We start from the raw sequence: 16,686 nt of genomic DNA, 5'->3' as shown, positions 1-16,686 counted from the left end.
GGAGAAAAAAGGAGATCGGTGCAAGAATACAGGGATAAATCAAATTGTAATCAGTTAGGCCCTCAGATGAGGCGGTTAGATGCTTGTCCTCCTTTTAGACAAAAATCCTAACATTGTGCTGTCCCTTGAACACGTCCGTGTGTGACCTAGGTGCACTGTGTATGAGTGTGCGCGCGCGCGTGTGTAGTGTCTGAAAGTGAGCGAGAGTGCGGGTGTGTGTGTGTTTCTGCCCACAAACCAGTCCATTGGTGTCTGATTTCAGATCCTGAGTCTACTCCCTGCTAAGTAAAATGGCGGGAAGGATGCTTTCGGCAGGGCGCGGGAGGGGGGGCCGTGAGGAGCGGGGCAAGAAGGGACCGGGGGCGAGGCCCGGGGCGAGGGGGCCGCAGGCGTCGTGGGGAAGTTGTGGGTGGGAATGCCGCCAGTCGGAAGGCCAGGCGGAGGGCGCGAGCACGGCGAGTGCGAGCCGGGAGGCGGCGGGGCGCGGGGAGGCGTGGGGCCGGACGCTCGGACTGGGCGGAGGGCGGGGCCAGGTGAGGCGGGTGGGGCGCGGCGGGGAGGGCGCGGGGAGCGGAATCAGGCGGGAGGGAGGCCTCGCGGGCCGAGGCTTGGGGTGAGCCCGGGAGAGAGGAGGACGGAGGGAAGGAAGGGCCGGACGAGACGTGGTGGAGGCCGGGCGGGGAGGGAGCAGGGCGCAGGGGCTGGGGCCGCGGCGGGAGAGCGGGGCAGGGCGCCCGGGCGAGGGCCGGGGCAGGGAGCGGGGGGCCCGGGCGCGCGCCGCCGGGGCCTCGGGGCGGACCGGAGGGCGGTGCCGGGGGCGGAGCGGGCCGGGCGCGGCGGCATTAAGTGAAGCTCATGGAGACTGTGTGCTCTAGCGCCTTGCGGCGGAGGGAGGCGATGCTCGTGCCCCGCCACACGTCGCTGCTGTCCGGGGAGCTGCAGAGCTGGGGCGAGCCGGAGACGTTGCTGGGGCCGGGGAGGGAGGCGGGCACCATGCCGGGGAAGGCGGGCTGGTAGAGGTGCGACTGCAGCCCCGCGCCATTGGAGCCCGCCAAGCTGTTGGACAGGCCCATGGAGTTGGGCGGCGGCCCGGCCGCCAGGCTGCACTGGGACAGCGACTGCGCCATGGCTTGCTGCCTGCCCAGCGCCGGCGGCAGCGGCAGCTGCGACACGCCCGGCATGGCGGCCGCCGCCCAGCGGGTGTCGTTGGCATGGAAAGAGCACAGGCTGTCGCCCATGGCGGCGGCGGCGGCGGCGGCAGCCGACGGGAACTGGGGCAGGCCTGGCGTGGGCAGCAGCGTGCCCGGCGCGCGGAACACGTTGGTGGTCTTCTTGCGCTTCTTCCACTTAGCGCGCCGGTTCTGGAACCAGACCTGGAGTGGACGGGGGTGGGGAGACACACAGGGCGCTGTTAGCCCGCGGGCGGGCCAGGAGCGTCGGCGGCCCGAGCCCGAGAAACCCGCAGCGGGTCCACCCCCTCGGCCCCAGGCCGAACACGTGCCATCGGCCCGGCGCGCCCCCACACGCAGCCGGGGACCCTGGTTCTCCACCAGCCCTAGGCAACCGGCGCCCCGGGTCTCCCCGCGCCAACTCCAGGAGTCCTGAGTGACCGTGCCGGGAGCACTTACACACCGTGCGGACAGACACCACACGCAGTATTCACCACGCCCCTGCGCGCCGGCATTCTGCCAGCCGCTGAGACGCACTGGTCTGCAGGCAGGCATGTTGTCAAACCTGGACCCACAGGTGTACAAATGAAGATAAACATGTATACCCGTGTGGCCTAATAGCGTGCCATTAACAATGATGGGGTATAGAATTTTCAGAAATGCTGGAAATTTGGAAATTGATGAAGAGCTGTGGATGACAAAGCCGGTTTCAAAATCGAAAGACAAAAGAAAACCCCTAACGCCATGGATGACGGAGCGGAGAGCTTAACATAGTGATCCATGTGGGAAAGCAAGCGCCACTGAGCTACGGTGTAGTTTGGGTCACCACAGTGACTTCTGATTCGTAGCGACTGGTACTACTGCCACAAGTCCGTGCCTCCTGCTCAAGCCCCTCTAAGGGTACCTTTATCGGGGTTGTGCAGGTGTGCTGGAACCTGCTGCTAGAGCCCTAAGCCTCAGGGCTTTCAAATCTATTATTTCCAAGAATTTACTGAGGATCCCAAATAACAAGGCCTCCAGTTCCCTCAACCCCACCCTCACCCCACCTCATTTCATCTCAAATTTCAGCTATAAAAGCAAATTTTCTGACTACTACAAACCAAAGGAAGTCAAGTTTAAAGCTCACACTATCTATGAATCAAATTTAATTTTGCTCAGACAGACCCAGATGTCTTTTTAAAGGAGATGTGCTTGATAAAATATACTCCAAATGAAAATAATCTTCCTATTAGTTTTTTCTTAACAGTGGACCCTGGAAGTTCAGACTTTATAAGACAAATTTGCCTGTCAATGTCAAATTCACTACCACAGGGGAAGGAAAGGTTCTTCCCATAATACATCAAGTAAACTGCCTGACCAAGAAAACTTCCCCTCACCCCATGTTTAAATTTGATATTTTTTAAAGCCAGACTGTCCATTTGGCAGGCTTACAGTTCAACACATAGTCAGCTGGAGGTTTACTATGCATAAATATAAATGATGTGGGACACAGCTTAGGTACTGATTGAATTTTCTCATAATTTCATTTGGTCAATGCAACTTGACCACTGTAAGGTCATGCGTCAATCCAAATGCTTTAGTGTTTATTCTGCAAACTAAAGTATCACAAGTATGGGAGTACCTGACCCCCTTTCCCAGTAAACCAGTTTACACACCCAAGCAAGGGGAGCTACACTCTCCATTACCAACATGAACAGCCCTGCAGTCTAGAGTTTTCAGCCTTTGGGCTGGCCCTGGCTTTTCTACCATGCACCCACCACTTTATCTCTTTCTGGCCTCTACCTCATTTTCCATGGTTTTGCCTACTGTGGTGTCCAGATTGGGGAAAGATGCAGGGTCCTTTCCCTGTTAAAGCCCCTTGAGCTAGTGGCACAGGGGATTAAACGAGGCAGCAGGGCCCTAGATAGAGGCTGGGATCAATGCGGCTGCAGGCCGAGGATGGAGCTGTTAGTGGAGAGTAACCCACAGGAGCCCAGGAAAGCACCTCGAGGAGACCGACTGCCACAGGTCACTTTGCATTATCCATCCAAGGCTGGACCAGGTGGAGCCCTAGACAGGATGGTGTCTGTGACCAAAATGGTCCCCATACCTCACATTCTGCACCCAGACACATTTTGAAAGGTATCTATAGATTAAAGACCGGTTCCCAGCACCCTGCAAATGTCAGTGACTTCTGAAATGTCTGACTGTTTGCGGTGGGCATGGTGTGGAGAGTGGGGAAAGAAACAGAAGAAAGAGGGGAGGAATTGCCCAGAAGAATCTCAGTAGAAAATATGCCTGCCAGAAAGATTTCTGAATCTCAGGCACAAGCGGAAAAGAACAGCTGTTGAAGAACTAAATATTGTAGAAATAATCGAAAAATTGTGCTCAATTATGTTTGAGGGTTAGTAGTCAAATGATGGCTACAAAATTTTTTATGTTTCATGGCTTACTGGGATTGGGGGGAAAAAATCTGCATGGGGTCTGAGCACCTCCGTTCCAAGCTATGATGCATATGTTTTTAAAATGTGAATGTTTCCACTTGAAAACTAGAGCATGACGGATTAAAATGCAGGTAAAACCTAAGGGAGATTTTGAGAATGCACAGATGACAACTCCAGGAAATATATTAACCGCAGCCACAGCCAACTTTGTACTCAGTTTGAAATGCAGCTCTTCTCAGAAGATGCTTAATACAACAGTGAGAATCTAATGGAGGTTGGAATTTAAAAATCCACTTTCATGATATCTGCTGTTACAGTAATATAGACATACTGTAAATGTATTTTAAAATATATAGCCCATTTAATTCCCCACCTATAAATGGCTCAGAAATAGAGAAAGAGGGGAGAAAGAGAGAATATTACTTTCTCCCCCCCTCAAAGCAAACGCTTTATGAAGATCTCATTGGAATCCAGCAAATGATTAATGTGAAGATTTGGGAGGAAATCTGGGGAGCTGTATTAAAGCCTAGATCTCAGGTTCATTTCGATCAGCCAGCCGTGAACTCTGGGCCGAATTCATTACACTTTAATAGTGCTGGGAGAGGAAGAAAATGCAATTTCTCATTCCATTAGAAAACTAGAAAATACTCTCGGCTTGTCCCCCTATTAAGATGTGGCAGGTGACAGGGCCATTCTGGGGGACACGGTCAATGGAATTACAGCACATTATTTTTGTTCATATAAAATATTGAAAGGCAAGCCTGACTGTGCAGAAGTTATTTCACTGATTTGGTTTTTATGTAAATAAAATATTGAAAGTTAATTAATCCGTGCTAGAGACTAATGATTATGCTTATTATATTGCATTTGATCGCGTAATTTGCATGATTCTCGCATTGCTGCTTAATAAGCCATTCCAGGTTATAAATAATTCTGAAATTGGTTTCTAATAATGGCATGCTATAAAAGGAATGGTTTTATTACACTAGCCAGAAAAGAGGAGTGATATCAGACATGGAATTGGCCTCCGTGTGAGTAGAGGTGCTTTAATAAATACTTAAAAGGATGATATATGGCAGATATAGATAAAAATAAGTATATTGGGTCATTTAGTCTAGAATCAAAAAGTATCTTTAAAAACATACAATTGCAATAAATTAAATGTTTAGATCATTTTTAATCAGTGCAGTGGCCCACATACTGAAAAGAATTTGTGGTAATCTGTTAACTATAAAGAAAACTATGAAGTACTCATCATATAAGAACATAAACCAATTACTACTTAATTTGAATTTGGTCAAGGAGCAAAGATACAGTGAATTGCAAAGTAAATACATTTTACATAAATTATTTTTGCATTACATTACATAATGTTAATCATTTTGAAATGTTAATTAAGAAGGTTATATTGATCTGATTACTTTTTAAACTATGGAACATTATTTTTAAAAATATTGAAATTACCATTCTATTAAATTTTTCCTATCAGCAGCATCAAGCTATTATCTTTGGTTGAACATTATGCTAGAAGAATTAAAGTACTCTGTCTTTATCCTTCTTGATTATTCTTTTGTGTACTTCTTAAAAATAACTGTTTCTATTACATAGTTTGTGCTTTATTTCATTTATAACTTTTTATATTAAAAGAATCACTGCCATTAACCTTTGGAAGACCTAATAAAGTTTAATAGACCTCGTTTTCTTTTTTCATAAAGTCAGTTGTCCAGTTATATTTTATTTGTGATTCTAAGTTCTATTTTAATTCAAACTAATTACTAGTAAGCCTAGGTTAAGCAACAGCCTTTTAGTCCTTAAAAATTATTATATAGTATTTCTCTTGAGTGAAAAAAAATTTATGAATTTTGAACTGACAGGATTTTAACAAGCCAGTATTATCATTAACAGTAATGAAAATATTGAAATTGTATATTTCTGTTAAGGTATGAACTCAATTTCAGATTTAAAAGAGGAGCAAGGTTTAAAAAAGCTTAAGAGCATTAATAATGTACATCTGTACAATGCAATTAATGTGGCTCTGATGCTTAATTTCAGTGGCCCATGGTTCAGGGCTTCCAGAGTTCACTAAAGAAACCACCAGATTTACACTGAGTAAAAATGTTAATATAGTATGTTATACCCTTTATTAACTTGACCACCTTAAGTCCCCAATGACATTTATTTTCTGTTTAAAACAGGTTAGACAGTCTTTAAAATGCTAAGTGAAAACAGAAAAATTCAACACTGTGATTATGAACACTTTTGACTTTTAGATCAAATGTAAAGTAACTGAGACCTTTAAACTTTGATGTTTAAAATTTGTGAAACGGAGATCTTTAAAATTTTTGATACCAGCTAGAGCTGAGATTGACACAGGATAAGGAATAGAAAAGATCCTGTCGAGGACAGGCTGGAAAGGTTTTCAGCACCCTGGATAGCTCAAGTCTAACCGCCCGTCTTGGAATTTTCACCTCCAGCACCTATCCACAAAATATTTGATATAATGTTTTCATTCTTCTAAAAAGTGGAAAAAACCTGAGATTCATTGGACTTATACTTTTATACCCCAATTTTCAGAAAAGTTACAGGTGTGGTTTGTAAGTTATATATAATTTACAACTTGGAGGGTGGTTGGACCAGAACAAGGGATCAGTAATGATTTTGCTTACTACTGGTCAATCTTTTCTGACCTAAATGTCCTTTCTTCAAATCGGGCAGCTATGCCAGAAAGCCCTTATCCCCCCCACCGCCACCACCCCACACACACTGCCCAAGTTACTTTAGGGGAAACCAGGACTCATAGGGTGTGGGGGATAGCTCCAGCTGCCCCCAGCGCATTGGTAGGCCACCAGATTCGAAGCCTTTATAAGCATCGAAGCTAGAGGGTATTCTGCCTGAGCGCGGCAGGAGTGTGATATGCAGGAAAACCCAGGTGTGGATCTTTTCTGAAAGGCGCCTACTTCGCCTTATTTTCTCCTTTTTCGTGTTTTCTGTATTGTATGATGCATTCTCCCATTTATCCAGACACGACCCAAACTCATTAGGGGGTAATGAAATACTTGTCTATAACGGGAGCTGGAGTGGAATTGCCGGCGGGGGTTAGCCGCCTAGGAGACACGGAAGGTGGGAGACCCGGAGATTTCCTTCTCGGGAGGAAGGAAGAGACCTAGCAATCGAATGACGCCAGCTTCGATTTGGAGGAGTTTCTGTGGAAATGTGGTTATACTGGCAGGAGATGGGGGCACTGTCTGCCCATCGATGGGGCCAGTTCGCGGGCAGAGGAGCTAACTTCACCCAGGAAAGCTTAGCCCAGGATCCCTGTAAGGGAAGGAAAGACCCTGCTTCCATTGCTTAATTCCTCCCACCCCCTCCTTGTCTTCCCTGGCGCCCAAGCCCAGCGTACCTGCACTCGGGACTCGGTCAGCCCGATACGAAGTGCCAGCTCCTCGCGCATGAAGATGTCGGGGTAATGAGTCTTGGCGAAGCTCCTCTCCAGTTCGTTGAGCTGAGCAGGGGTGAAGCGCGTCCGATGGCGCTTTTGCTTCTGTTGGCCCTGCTGCTGACCGGCTTGGCTGGGGTTCGGGCCGCCCTGGGGCCCCGGCTGCTTGTCCGGGTCCTTTGCACTCACCGCCAGTGAGGCCGGCGTAGAGCCCACTGTGGTGATGTCCTCCCCGGGCAGCAGAGTGGCTCCCTCGACTGGGTCGGAGTTGGGCGCTAGGTCCCCCGGATGGCCCCCGGGGTCAGAGCCCCCTACGCCCAGCCTACACTTCACCGCCTCCCGGTGGCCCAGAAGCTCGGCGGCATCTTTCATACCTGAGGAGGCAAGGGGATGGCGGTCACTACTGCCCTGGCCATTCCAGGAGGGACTGTACGCCCCGCGTGGTCCTTTTCCAGCCCCGTGCTCGGCTCCCTCTGCGCCCACGGTCGCCCTACGGAGCAATCTCCCGGGGTGCTCAGCCTGGGGCCCCAGGGTCTGGACTGCCAGGGTGCAAGACCGTCTCCGGGCCTTTTCCCTTCTCTCCGCAGCGGGGTCCCTTAGTAAACAACACATGCTTTCGTCTCTCCCACAATGAAACATTCCTAGTCCCGGCAATGAAACATGCCTCGGAGACCCTTTCATGAACCGTACCCCCTCGGCGTTCTAGGAACTCCAGAGCTTATCCTAGAACCGAGCAGGGGGTGAGGGGAGGTGGGAAGAAAAGAAAGAAAGAAAATTAAACAATTTTCTCCCTTGCTGCCCCACCTGCGCTTAGGCAGCCTGAGAACTCTACCTCCGACCCTCAGCCGATTCCCTCTCCCTTTCGGAAAATGAATAAGTTTCCAAGCTTTCCACCCCCCGAAATCAAACCAAATCAGCTCCGCCTCCCCCTCAAATCAGAGAAAGTGTTTGGAAAATGGAGTCACATCCATCACCAAAGATTCCCAAACCGGAAACCCAGAGCCCGGTAACCCAGACATCTTTAAGAAAACTCAAGTAAAGTCTCTAGACATAACAGTGAATCAAACTTTAGAGGATTCAACTTTTCTTTCCGGAGATATAAAAGGTACATTCCTCTCAGCCATTGATTGGCAATGCCGACTCCCTTTGCAGGCCGGGTGCCTGCGAGGATGAATCTGGCTTTTCTCCTTTCTCAGTGAGTACACTAAGTAAATTGCTTCTATTGCAGTGGCTTCTCCTTCAAGACTGAGCTTTACAAATTCAACCATACTTCAACGAGGAGCAGAAAGAGGTATGGGGAGAGAGAAAGAGGGGAAAAAAGAGAAGAAAGAAATCTGAAATTAAGGCAAACAGGAGGGGAAAAGAGAGGGGGGAAAAAAACACACGCCTCCAAACAAATTATCACGGGGTAGATCGCCCCCTTCAAAAAAAAATAAGAAACATAATAAGGGGGAGGGAGGAAGTGAAAAAAGAAAAACAAAAAGTAACAACATCACCCAACTCCTTTGGATCTACATATTCCATAGGTTTTTTTTTAAAGACGATGTTAAATTAAATTAAACTTTAATGCAGCACAATTACTTTTAAAGAAATTAGTCCATTTAGGGCACATTAAGGTAAAATAAGGAACAAATTGACAATTTCCTGCCCGGGCTTCTCCTGGCTGCCCGGGCGAGAGGCGCGCACTCACCTAGCCTGGCGTCCAGGAGGTCGGCGTGAGACAGCATCGCGCACCGCTCCAGGGCGAAAGCTGTTCCCCCCCAAATTTTAGCGGCTTTAAGTTATTTAAAATAGATATAAGCTATAAGCTATACGATATAGATATATATAGATCACCTAAATGAAAGAAAATTCGGTTTGTGGTTAAAAAGGGGGCTTCTTGCATTATAATGTCCTTTAGAGAGACGGGGAGGTGCTTAACAGTTGAATGAACCCGTGAGCAGCTCGGCGAGGGGACCAATCAGGAGGGCAGCCTGCAAATGTCAGCGCCCGGAGAGTCCCCCACTCCGCCCGCCCGCCCGCCCGCGCCCGCCCGCGCCCGCCCGAGGAGGCGGCGGCGGCAGCCCGGGCTGCTGTAGCCCCGGAGCAGCTGCTAAAGCAGCGGCGGCCGCCTCGGCCTCGCTCTGGGCTTCTGGGCCCGACCTACGGTAGTTTTTCCCTGAGAGTTTCTCCAGGCACACCTTTCCTTCTGGTCCCGCCCAGGTCGCTCCCAAGGCGCAGCTCTGTGTCTCCGAGCTAGGATCTTCCCGGGGGCAGAGGTAGGGCAGGGGACAGAATAGGGCATAACCCCTTGGTGACCCGGGAGTAGCCCTGGCCTGCGCGCTGGGCAACAGTGGCCTGCTGCTGGCGCAGGCCTGACAGCCCGCAGCACAAGGCACCGCGCCCTCCAGATCGCGCCTAGACTTCGAGGCCGCCCAGCAGGCCTGCGCCTACTGTCCAGACGCCCTGGCTGGGACCGCGGGCCTACAGAATCCCATTTTCCGGGCATGGCTAGAGCGCACAACAGTACCCGACTCCCTCCTCCACCCCCGCCCCGCCCCGCCCTCCCCTGCTTCCAGGTCCCGAGGTCTACTTCGTGGACCCGAGCAAGGTGTCTTTTTTTGCACTTTGCACCTCCTACGCCCGGCTCCAGCTTCTCAGCCAGCCCACGCAGGCATCCTGGCCCACAACCTGCTCCTTCGGTCAAAGTTTCTAAGTTCAGTACGTCTCCCAACTCCACTTTAGGCTGTAAATAAAATTAAATGCTCTTTATTTTCCTCTCGAATATGTTAAACTACTTGAACAATTTAAAGTGCTTTGCACAAGTGAAGCGAACCATTTCTAATGTTCTGATTTTTCAGAGCCAGCCAACAACAAAGTTTAGATTAGTAATATATTTCTAACCAGAGTAATTTTCAAGATCATTAGGCATTTATGTAATTAGTGCCAAATCTATAAGCTTTTATTACTATTATTAGAGTAAAATCAGTATAAATTTGTACTAATTTACTACTGTTTAGACTTGGCTGTCAAGACCAGAGGTTCTTATTGTAAATGATAACTGAGGAAATTAAGTGCAAAATTCTGTACCGTTTCTGATCTGCTCCTAAACAATCCGTTTCAATTGTATTTGTAGCAGAACATAATGCCCTTTTAAAGTTATTTGACTTGTATTTTTATTTGCAACACAAGAAAAATGCCCTCTTCCCAGGCACAATGAAAACTGATATTTACTACTCTCAACTTGATTAACATTGATTTTTAATTCGAGAGTGATGCAATTAAGATTATTCATTTAGTGCAAATAAAGCTTCCACAAAAGGGTGGCCCTATGAAGTCTGTTTTAAATAATACCGAGCAAATGGCTTTTTTTGTTCGCCGTCCAATTGACTTACACAAAACATTGGAAATGCTGCCTGAGAGCAGATGCGAGAGGAATTGTGCGTGTGTGTGTGTGTGTGTGTGTGTGTGTGTGCCCGCACTTGCGCTTGCGCGCGTTTGTGTCCTTAGCTATGTGTGTGACAGGGACCGAGCAAGTAGACAAAGGAGGCTGCAAGGCGAACTCTGGGGCAGTTTTGCTTCCTCTTCTCTCCTGCAGCCCATTCCACTCCTCCCATGCACACACACACGTGCGCGCGCGCACACATCCACACACAAGTTGGAGTGTCGGGCCTCAGCCACATCGGTTCCTTCCGAGCAGCGGAGATCACTTCTCCGGAAGCTCGGGGCTGGGCCGAGCTTCCGAGGTCGTCGCGGAAGCTGCTGCCAAAGCGGCCTAACGGGACTGGGGCGCCGGGACCACGGGCAGCGGCTTGGCGGAGCCCGAGCGGCGGCGGCGCGATTAGGGCCCGCGAGGGTGTTCGCCTTTTGCCTAAAGTCCTTTCGAGAAAAGCTTTGCTTGGGAGGCGAATACCTAGACCTAAAGCAGAGTCCTTCCTATAAAAGCTTTCCCTTCCCCAACGAAACGCCAAATTTAGAAGCCACGGAGCCTGGCGCGCGCTCTAAGAGGGAGGCTAGCGGCCCGGAACCCGGCGACGAGCTCCCTAGACCCGGCTTCCGAACGCGCACCTGGCCGCACGTCCCCGGGGACTGGGAGGGGGTTGTGCCCACCTTGGTGGGGCTCGGGGGTGGCCAAGATCGGGACGCGGGGCAGAGGTGGGGAGAAGTGTCAGTTAGGGACGAGGCCTGGTGGAGGCACCCGGCTCCTTCACACCGGCGGGTCCTCGGAAGCCGGCACCCCGCGGCTCCGCACCCTGCCTGGGGGAGGGAGGAGAGGCTGCCACCTGGGGAGGAAGGAGAGGGCGCGGGCCCTACACAGGTGTGCACACCGGCGCTCAGGGCCTCGTCCCACAGCCGCCCCAGAACGGCCGCGGGCCGTGCAGCTTTCTCCCACACGCACACGCTCGTATATTCTGTTTGGTTGCATCTTTCAGGTCGATAAATAAATGTGTAACAGTTAATGTGAAGACACATCAGAGTAATAACAATGGGACGAAATCAAAGGATTATCCATCTCTGTTAGTAGCCGCTGAATAACAATGTTGCGGCGTGATTGATAGCCCGCTTCATTTTATGACTTTTCTATTGGTCTTGATTTTTATAGCAGTATAAACAAACTAAATCATTTCTTCCAAGACTTCAGAGCATAAGCATCTGATGGTGGGGGTTGGGGGGAGAGGGAAAAAGGAAAGGCGAAAAAAAAAAAGAAAGGGAAATCTGAGTGTGGGAGGGGGTGACGGGTGACTGGATGGTGTGGGGGCGTCGAGGTGGGGAGGGAGCGAGCTGGGGCTGGCGGGCGAGTCAGCAGTCGGCTGCCAGCAGGCGTGGCGAGGAAAATGACAATAGTCTGGACGTAAAATGCTCGCCCCCGCTCTCGGTTCCCTCTCTGCAGCTCGTTTCGTTTGGCCAATGTCTGAATCCACCTGGGCAGCTCCTGAGATGTATTTACCAGAGTTTTATTCTCCGTCATCTTCCCACGTTCCTCGGGCAGCCGGGAAAGTGCCGGTCAGGCCCATTGCTATTGATAATTTAAGGCATTTCCCACATGATCATGGGAACTGAAGTCCCTAACAAGGCGAGGCTTTAGCCCAATGGCCCCCAAATCTTCGGAATGACAAGAATGTCTTCAGAAATCACTTCAAAGCAAAGTAAAAGGATTTTCTATGACGGATCCAGTGATTTTTCCTCAATAAATAGGTTTTAGATTGTTACACACACGTAGAAGTGGAACAAAGGGAACTACCAGAAAATATATTGGTTGCCCCTAATAAAATTTATTTAGACAGTTTACTTCTCATAAAAAATAGAGATTGAATTTTGTACAAGAGCCTGCCAAGGGGCAATGCACAGGGAAATCTTTTTTTTCTTTCTTTTTTCCCCCCGCTTCTTCTTTTTAACGAAACACAAAGAGCATTTAAAGGCCAGGGAATCCAATCCAGCTCTCACTGGGCCACGCACTGGGACAGAACCAAAGAACTTTGCAGTTTTGAAAGAAGGTGTTTTTTCTGGGAGATATATATTTAAGAAAACAAAACCTGGAAGGTTGATTATGTAAACTACCAACACAGCAACTGCAAACTCGGTGTCTTTCCTTCTGCTTTCCCATCCTGGTCCAGAGCAAGATTTAGGAATAGAGTGTGACTGGATAGACGGGTGGGATGGCATGGGAGATCCAGGCAGCAAGTGCTTTAACGATGGATTTATGCTGATTAGGTTTGTAATTCTGATTTTTCTCTCTAATTGTATTTCCGCGTTCATTGCGAATCCTTTGTAGAGACCTAGAGAGAGAGAATAAAAATATATACCAGATGCTCCTGAAGAAATGGGTAGTGTGCCCAGAGCCCTAATTGCTTTTTCCACTTACAGAAGCCTTGGGTGTTTATTAAACGTAACTTTCGGTTGCTTGGGCTGTTTGTAAACTACTCTCTCTTTTTTTAGCAGACAGTGGGCTGAAATATGGCGCGTTATTATTCACATTCCTGCTATTAAATGCTGAATTGTAACATTGTTCCCTTTAATGAGGAGCGCCTCCCTCAATAATTAACGATCTCACATTTTCCTATTTTCTTGCCTGATGAAAAGAATCAATTTTAATTCGTGGTAAATTACAGCCATGCTTTTGGGTATTATTTGCTTACAGAAAACAAATCAAGTGACTTGAACACTCCTGTTTACTTTTCCAGATATGCAATAACCCAAGCGCGATGGCGAGTCAGATGGCGTTCTACCTTAGAACTTCAAACAGAATAAAGAGTGGGGAGCAAATACCCAAGGGAAAAAACAGAAAGGTCTCAAGTCCACTGCGCTGGAAAGAAGAAGTTTCTCCCACAACTTTCAGATTCCCCAGCCCTCACCCTCACCACCCCATCCTGTCCCGGAAAGGGGTCAGTGGCGCACACGACGGTTTAGGAGAGCTGGATGTGGTAGATCTGGGGGCAGTAGATGGGAGGATGGGGTGAGTGGAAGGAAAAGGACCTGGGAGGGCCGCCAAGTATCTGGGAAGGGGTGACAGGTGCTTCCACACTTCTCTGCATAAAAGAACACTCTTGAGGTCCCCAGCAAAAGAGGCCATAGCCAGAGGCTTTCAGCGCTACTGTCCGGCCGCTGGGAAAGGGCCCTCGGTTTGTCCTCGGCTTTCTCCAGGGGCTGAAAGCTCCCCTAGCCGAATAGCTCTGGGCCCGGCCCCCAAGTGCATCCTCCAGTCCTTTCAGCGTTGGGAGCGCAGGGACTCCCGGCCTCTCTCAGCCAGGGTTTTTCCCATTGATGTCTCCGCAGAGCTCGTGGCCAAAAAAACCCAAGAATCCCTGCTCCAGCCCAGAAGCTAGAAGCCAAAGGTCCACACTCTAGACTTTATTTACTATTATTATTTAGGCGCAGGGAGCCGGAGCTGCGTGCGCGTGACGGGTGTACTTGTGCGGGCGTTTGTGCCAGCAGTCTGTGTCCATTGCCTGCGCACCCGAAATCTCGGGGCTGTGCCGTTGTGCCGAGGGGGGCGGAGGAGCGAAAACCTGCCGCCAGAGTCTGATTTCCTCCCCTTCCCAGAAGCCCGTGGCGATACTCGAGCTCAACATATATAATTTTTTTTTCCACCGCAGTGAAGTTTCCCATACATTCGAGTTTGCAAACTACAGCCATGCAGTCCACCTGATGGCTCTTCGTGGGCGCTGGAGTGGGTCCTTCGCTTACTGTTTTCAATCTCTGCCTTCCAACAACTAACATCCCGCGGTCCTCAACGCAGAAAACTCGGCACAAAACAATGACGGATCAGTACCCGCCCGCCTGACTCCGTATCTCCTCTATCCCGCCTTTATTTAGCCCTGTAATTTTAATGGCCCCAATTAGCCACACGGAATATAATAAGTGACACAGGGATTTTGTTATGTGTTAAGTTCGCTGCTTTTCTGATTTCTATTTACTCAGGATAAATAATCATATATCAGCTATTCAGTTAGGTGACAAGGCTAGTAATTGGAATAAAAAGAAAAACATCTCATCCTTATCTCTTTCTATAACTAGATATACCGCTAATAAGACTGCATCAATCTTATCTAGCAAATAAATAAAATAGACAAACAAACAAATTCGCCTCCAACAAGTTAATGCGGTGTATCTGAGTGGAAAGTAGATATTTTCACGCATTCTGGAGATGAGGAGTGACTTTTAATAAAATCACAAGAAAAACAAATGTGATTCTGTAAGCCATTCTTGGCGCCGCCGGCGCCCCCACCTCCGCGCTCGCTCCCCGCCCGGCCCCGCTGTCCCAACCTCCTTCTTTCCGCCAGCAGCTCGGTCCCGGCCGGAGACCCGCGCGGGCGCCGGGCTTCCCCCGCTAGTGTGCACTTGGGGGCGGGGAGGGGGGCGACACAGTTCTATGGGGAGGGAGCCGTCGTCAAGGAGGGTCTCCTCCTTGCTGCCCTCTCCTCTCTTTGCCGTCCTGCCTTCGCTCCTTTCGCTTTCCTTTTCCCTTCCCTCTCCCTTTCCTCTTCTCGCGTCCCTCTCCCTCCTTCCTCTCTTTCTCGCCTTTCCGCCTTCCCATCCCTTCCTCTCGTTCCCTCCCTGTGCCTCCATCCTGCAGGCCCCTTTCTCAGACTTTTCTCCCCCTTTCTCTCTCTCCGCTTTCTCTCCTCTCTCTCCCTCTCCCCTCCCTCCCCCCTTCCCCGCGGCCCGAGCGCGGCTAATTCCGGGCGTCTATATTCACTCAATTAGAGAAATCTACAGAGAAGATCGATCTTCCATCTGCAGACATGCCAGCTTAACAAATTAGATTCTTGTTTCGTGCAGGTGATTTGGTGACAGTTGGGGAATTAGAAGTAATAAGTTGTTGTGTTTGAGCCCAGGCCCCCGCCCCCCGCCCGCGCCCCTCCCCGCCCGCGGGCCCCCCGGCCGCGCCCGCCGCCCGGGCGCCCCCTCCCCAGCCCCTTCCCCCCCAAAGTCGGTCCGCGCCCGCCGCCACCGCCGCCGCCGCATCCCCCGCCGTAATTAGTGCTGCTGCCCTCCATGTGGGCTCGATTAAACCGTGATTTAGCCGAAAGAAATATAATTATGGCTGCAAATAAAATAATCAGCATTGAAGAGCGATTTCCTTAATGAGATGGAGCGGTTGCACGTCACGGAGTAAAGGGGTCTCATTAAGAGGTGGTAATGAGGCTTGGGTGGATGGTGCCGTCACAAAATAGCCCGACTCCTCTGCCGGCCCGGCCCGCCCGCCCGAAGCGGCCGCCGCCCTGCGGCCCCGCGGTCCCGCGGTCCCGGAGGGGCGCCCGGGCCGACCCCGCCCGGCCCGCAGGGGGCGCTGCGCCTTCCGCGCGGCCTGCCCCCTCCCCGGGCCCGCGCCTCCGTCGGGCCGGCGCGGGTGGGCCGGGGCGCCCGCGATCGGCGTCGCGAGCAGGGTGTGCACCGACGACTCCGAGGACAGCGGTCGCTGGAGGCGCCAGTCGGAGCGAGGAACCCCAGGCTGGGCCGGGGGCCGAGGGGCCGTCCACGGAACCTGTGGGCACAGGTGGACGTGACTCCGACCCCACGGGAGCTGCACACGGGCAGGTGTGTGCCGGGGCAGCGCAGCATCGCCTCGGGCGCGTCTGCACGCGGCAAAGGCTGGGCCTTCCCTGGCATCGAGTCCTGACCAGCGAGGGCCCTGGGGGTCTCAGTCTGTCCGAGTCATTGTCCAAACCTTATTCAAGTACTGAAAAAGCAACAACTCTGTTTTGAGCACCTCGTAGGGGGAAAAGAAAAAGTCTTGAATAAGTTATTCCAAAGATTTCTTAAATGGGTAGGTCTACCCTTTCCAGTGTATTAGATTTAGGACAACCTGTGCATTCCTTCTTTGCATCAAGGTGTGTACACATGCATGCTCCTGGTGTCCAGATGTGGTGATACTTCAGTATTTATATTTCTAATTAGGTTATTAACCTTCTCCTCGGTTTTATCATTTGGAACCCTTCTCAGTTGGACAAGGAAATACACTGTCCACACAGAGTGACTGATGCGGTTGCTGACCAATATTTGCTCAACTCCTACTCTGTGCTGGGCATGCTCAGTGAGAGGTGGACAGAGGGTCAGAGCCTTGGCCCGGGGGAGCTTACAGTCCAGCACGCCCTGCACGGAGTTTTTCAGCCATGGTGGACTGACTGGCCATCAGGCATTTACACCCTGTGAGAGGCAGAGGCAAACCTGAGAAGCA

General features: G+C 50.5%; 1 protein-coding gene across 1 annotated transcript; it reads right to left on the bottom strand.

Moving 5' to 3' along the window:
• Positions 1–842: 842 nt before the first annotated feature.
• OTP (orthopedia homeobox) lies at positions 843–8,755 on the bottom strand. The gene is made up of 3 exons (XM_068991981.1): positions 8,719–8,755; positions 6,993–7,402; positions 843–1,373 (listed from the first exon to the last, which is right to left on the bottom strand). The coding sequence occupies exons 1-3, from the start codon at positions 8,753–8,755 to the stop codon at positions 843–845; spliced, it is 978 nt and encodes a 325-aa protein (XP_068848082.1).
• Between the last annotated feature and the right edge of the window lie 7,931 nt (positions 8,756–16,686).

The sequence above is a fragment of the Capricornis sumatraensis genome, chromosome 2, assembly GCF_032405125.1.
Source record: "Capricornis sumatraensis isolate serow.1 chromosome 2, serow.2, whole genome shotgun sequence".
NCBI lineage: Eukaryota > Metazoa > Chordata > Mammalia > Artiodactyla > Bovidae > Capricornis > Capricornis sumatraensis.
Note: the sequence above shows the minus strand (reverse complement) of the source record. Positions and strands in the feature narration are given on the sequence as shown.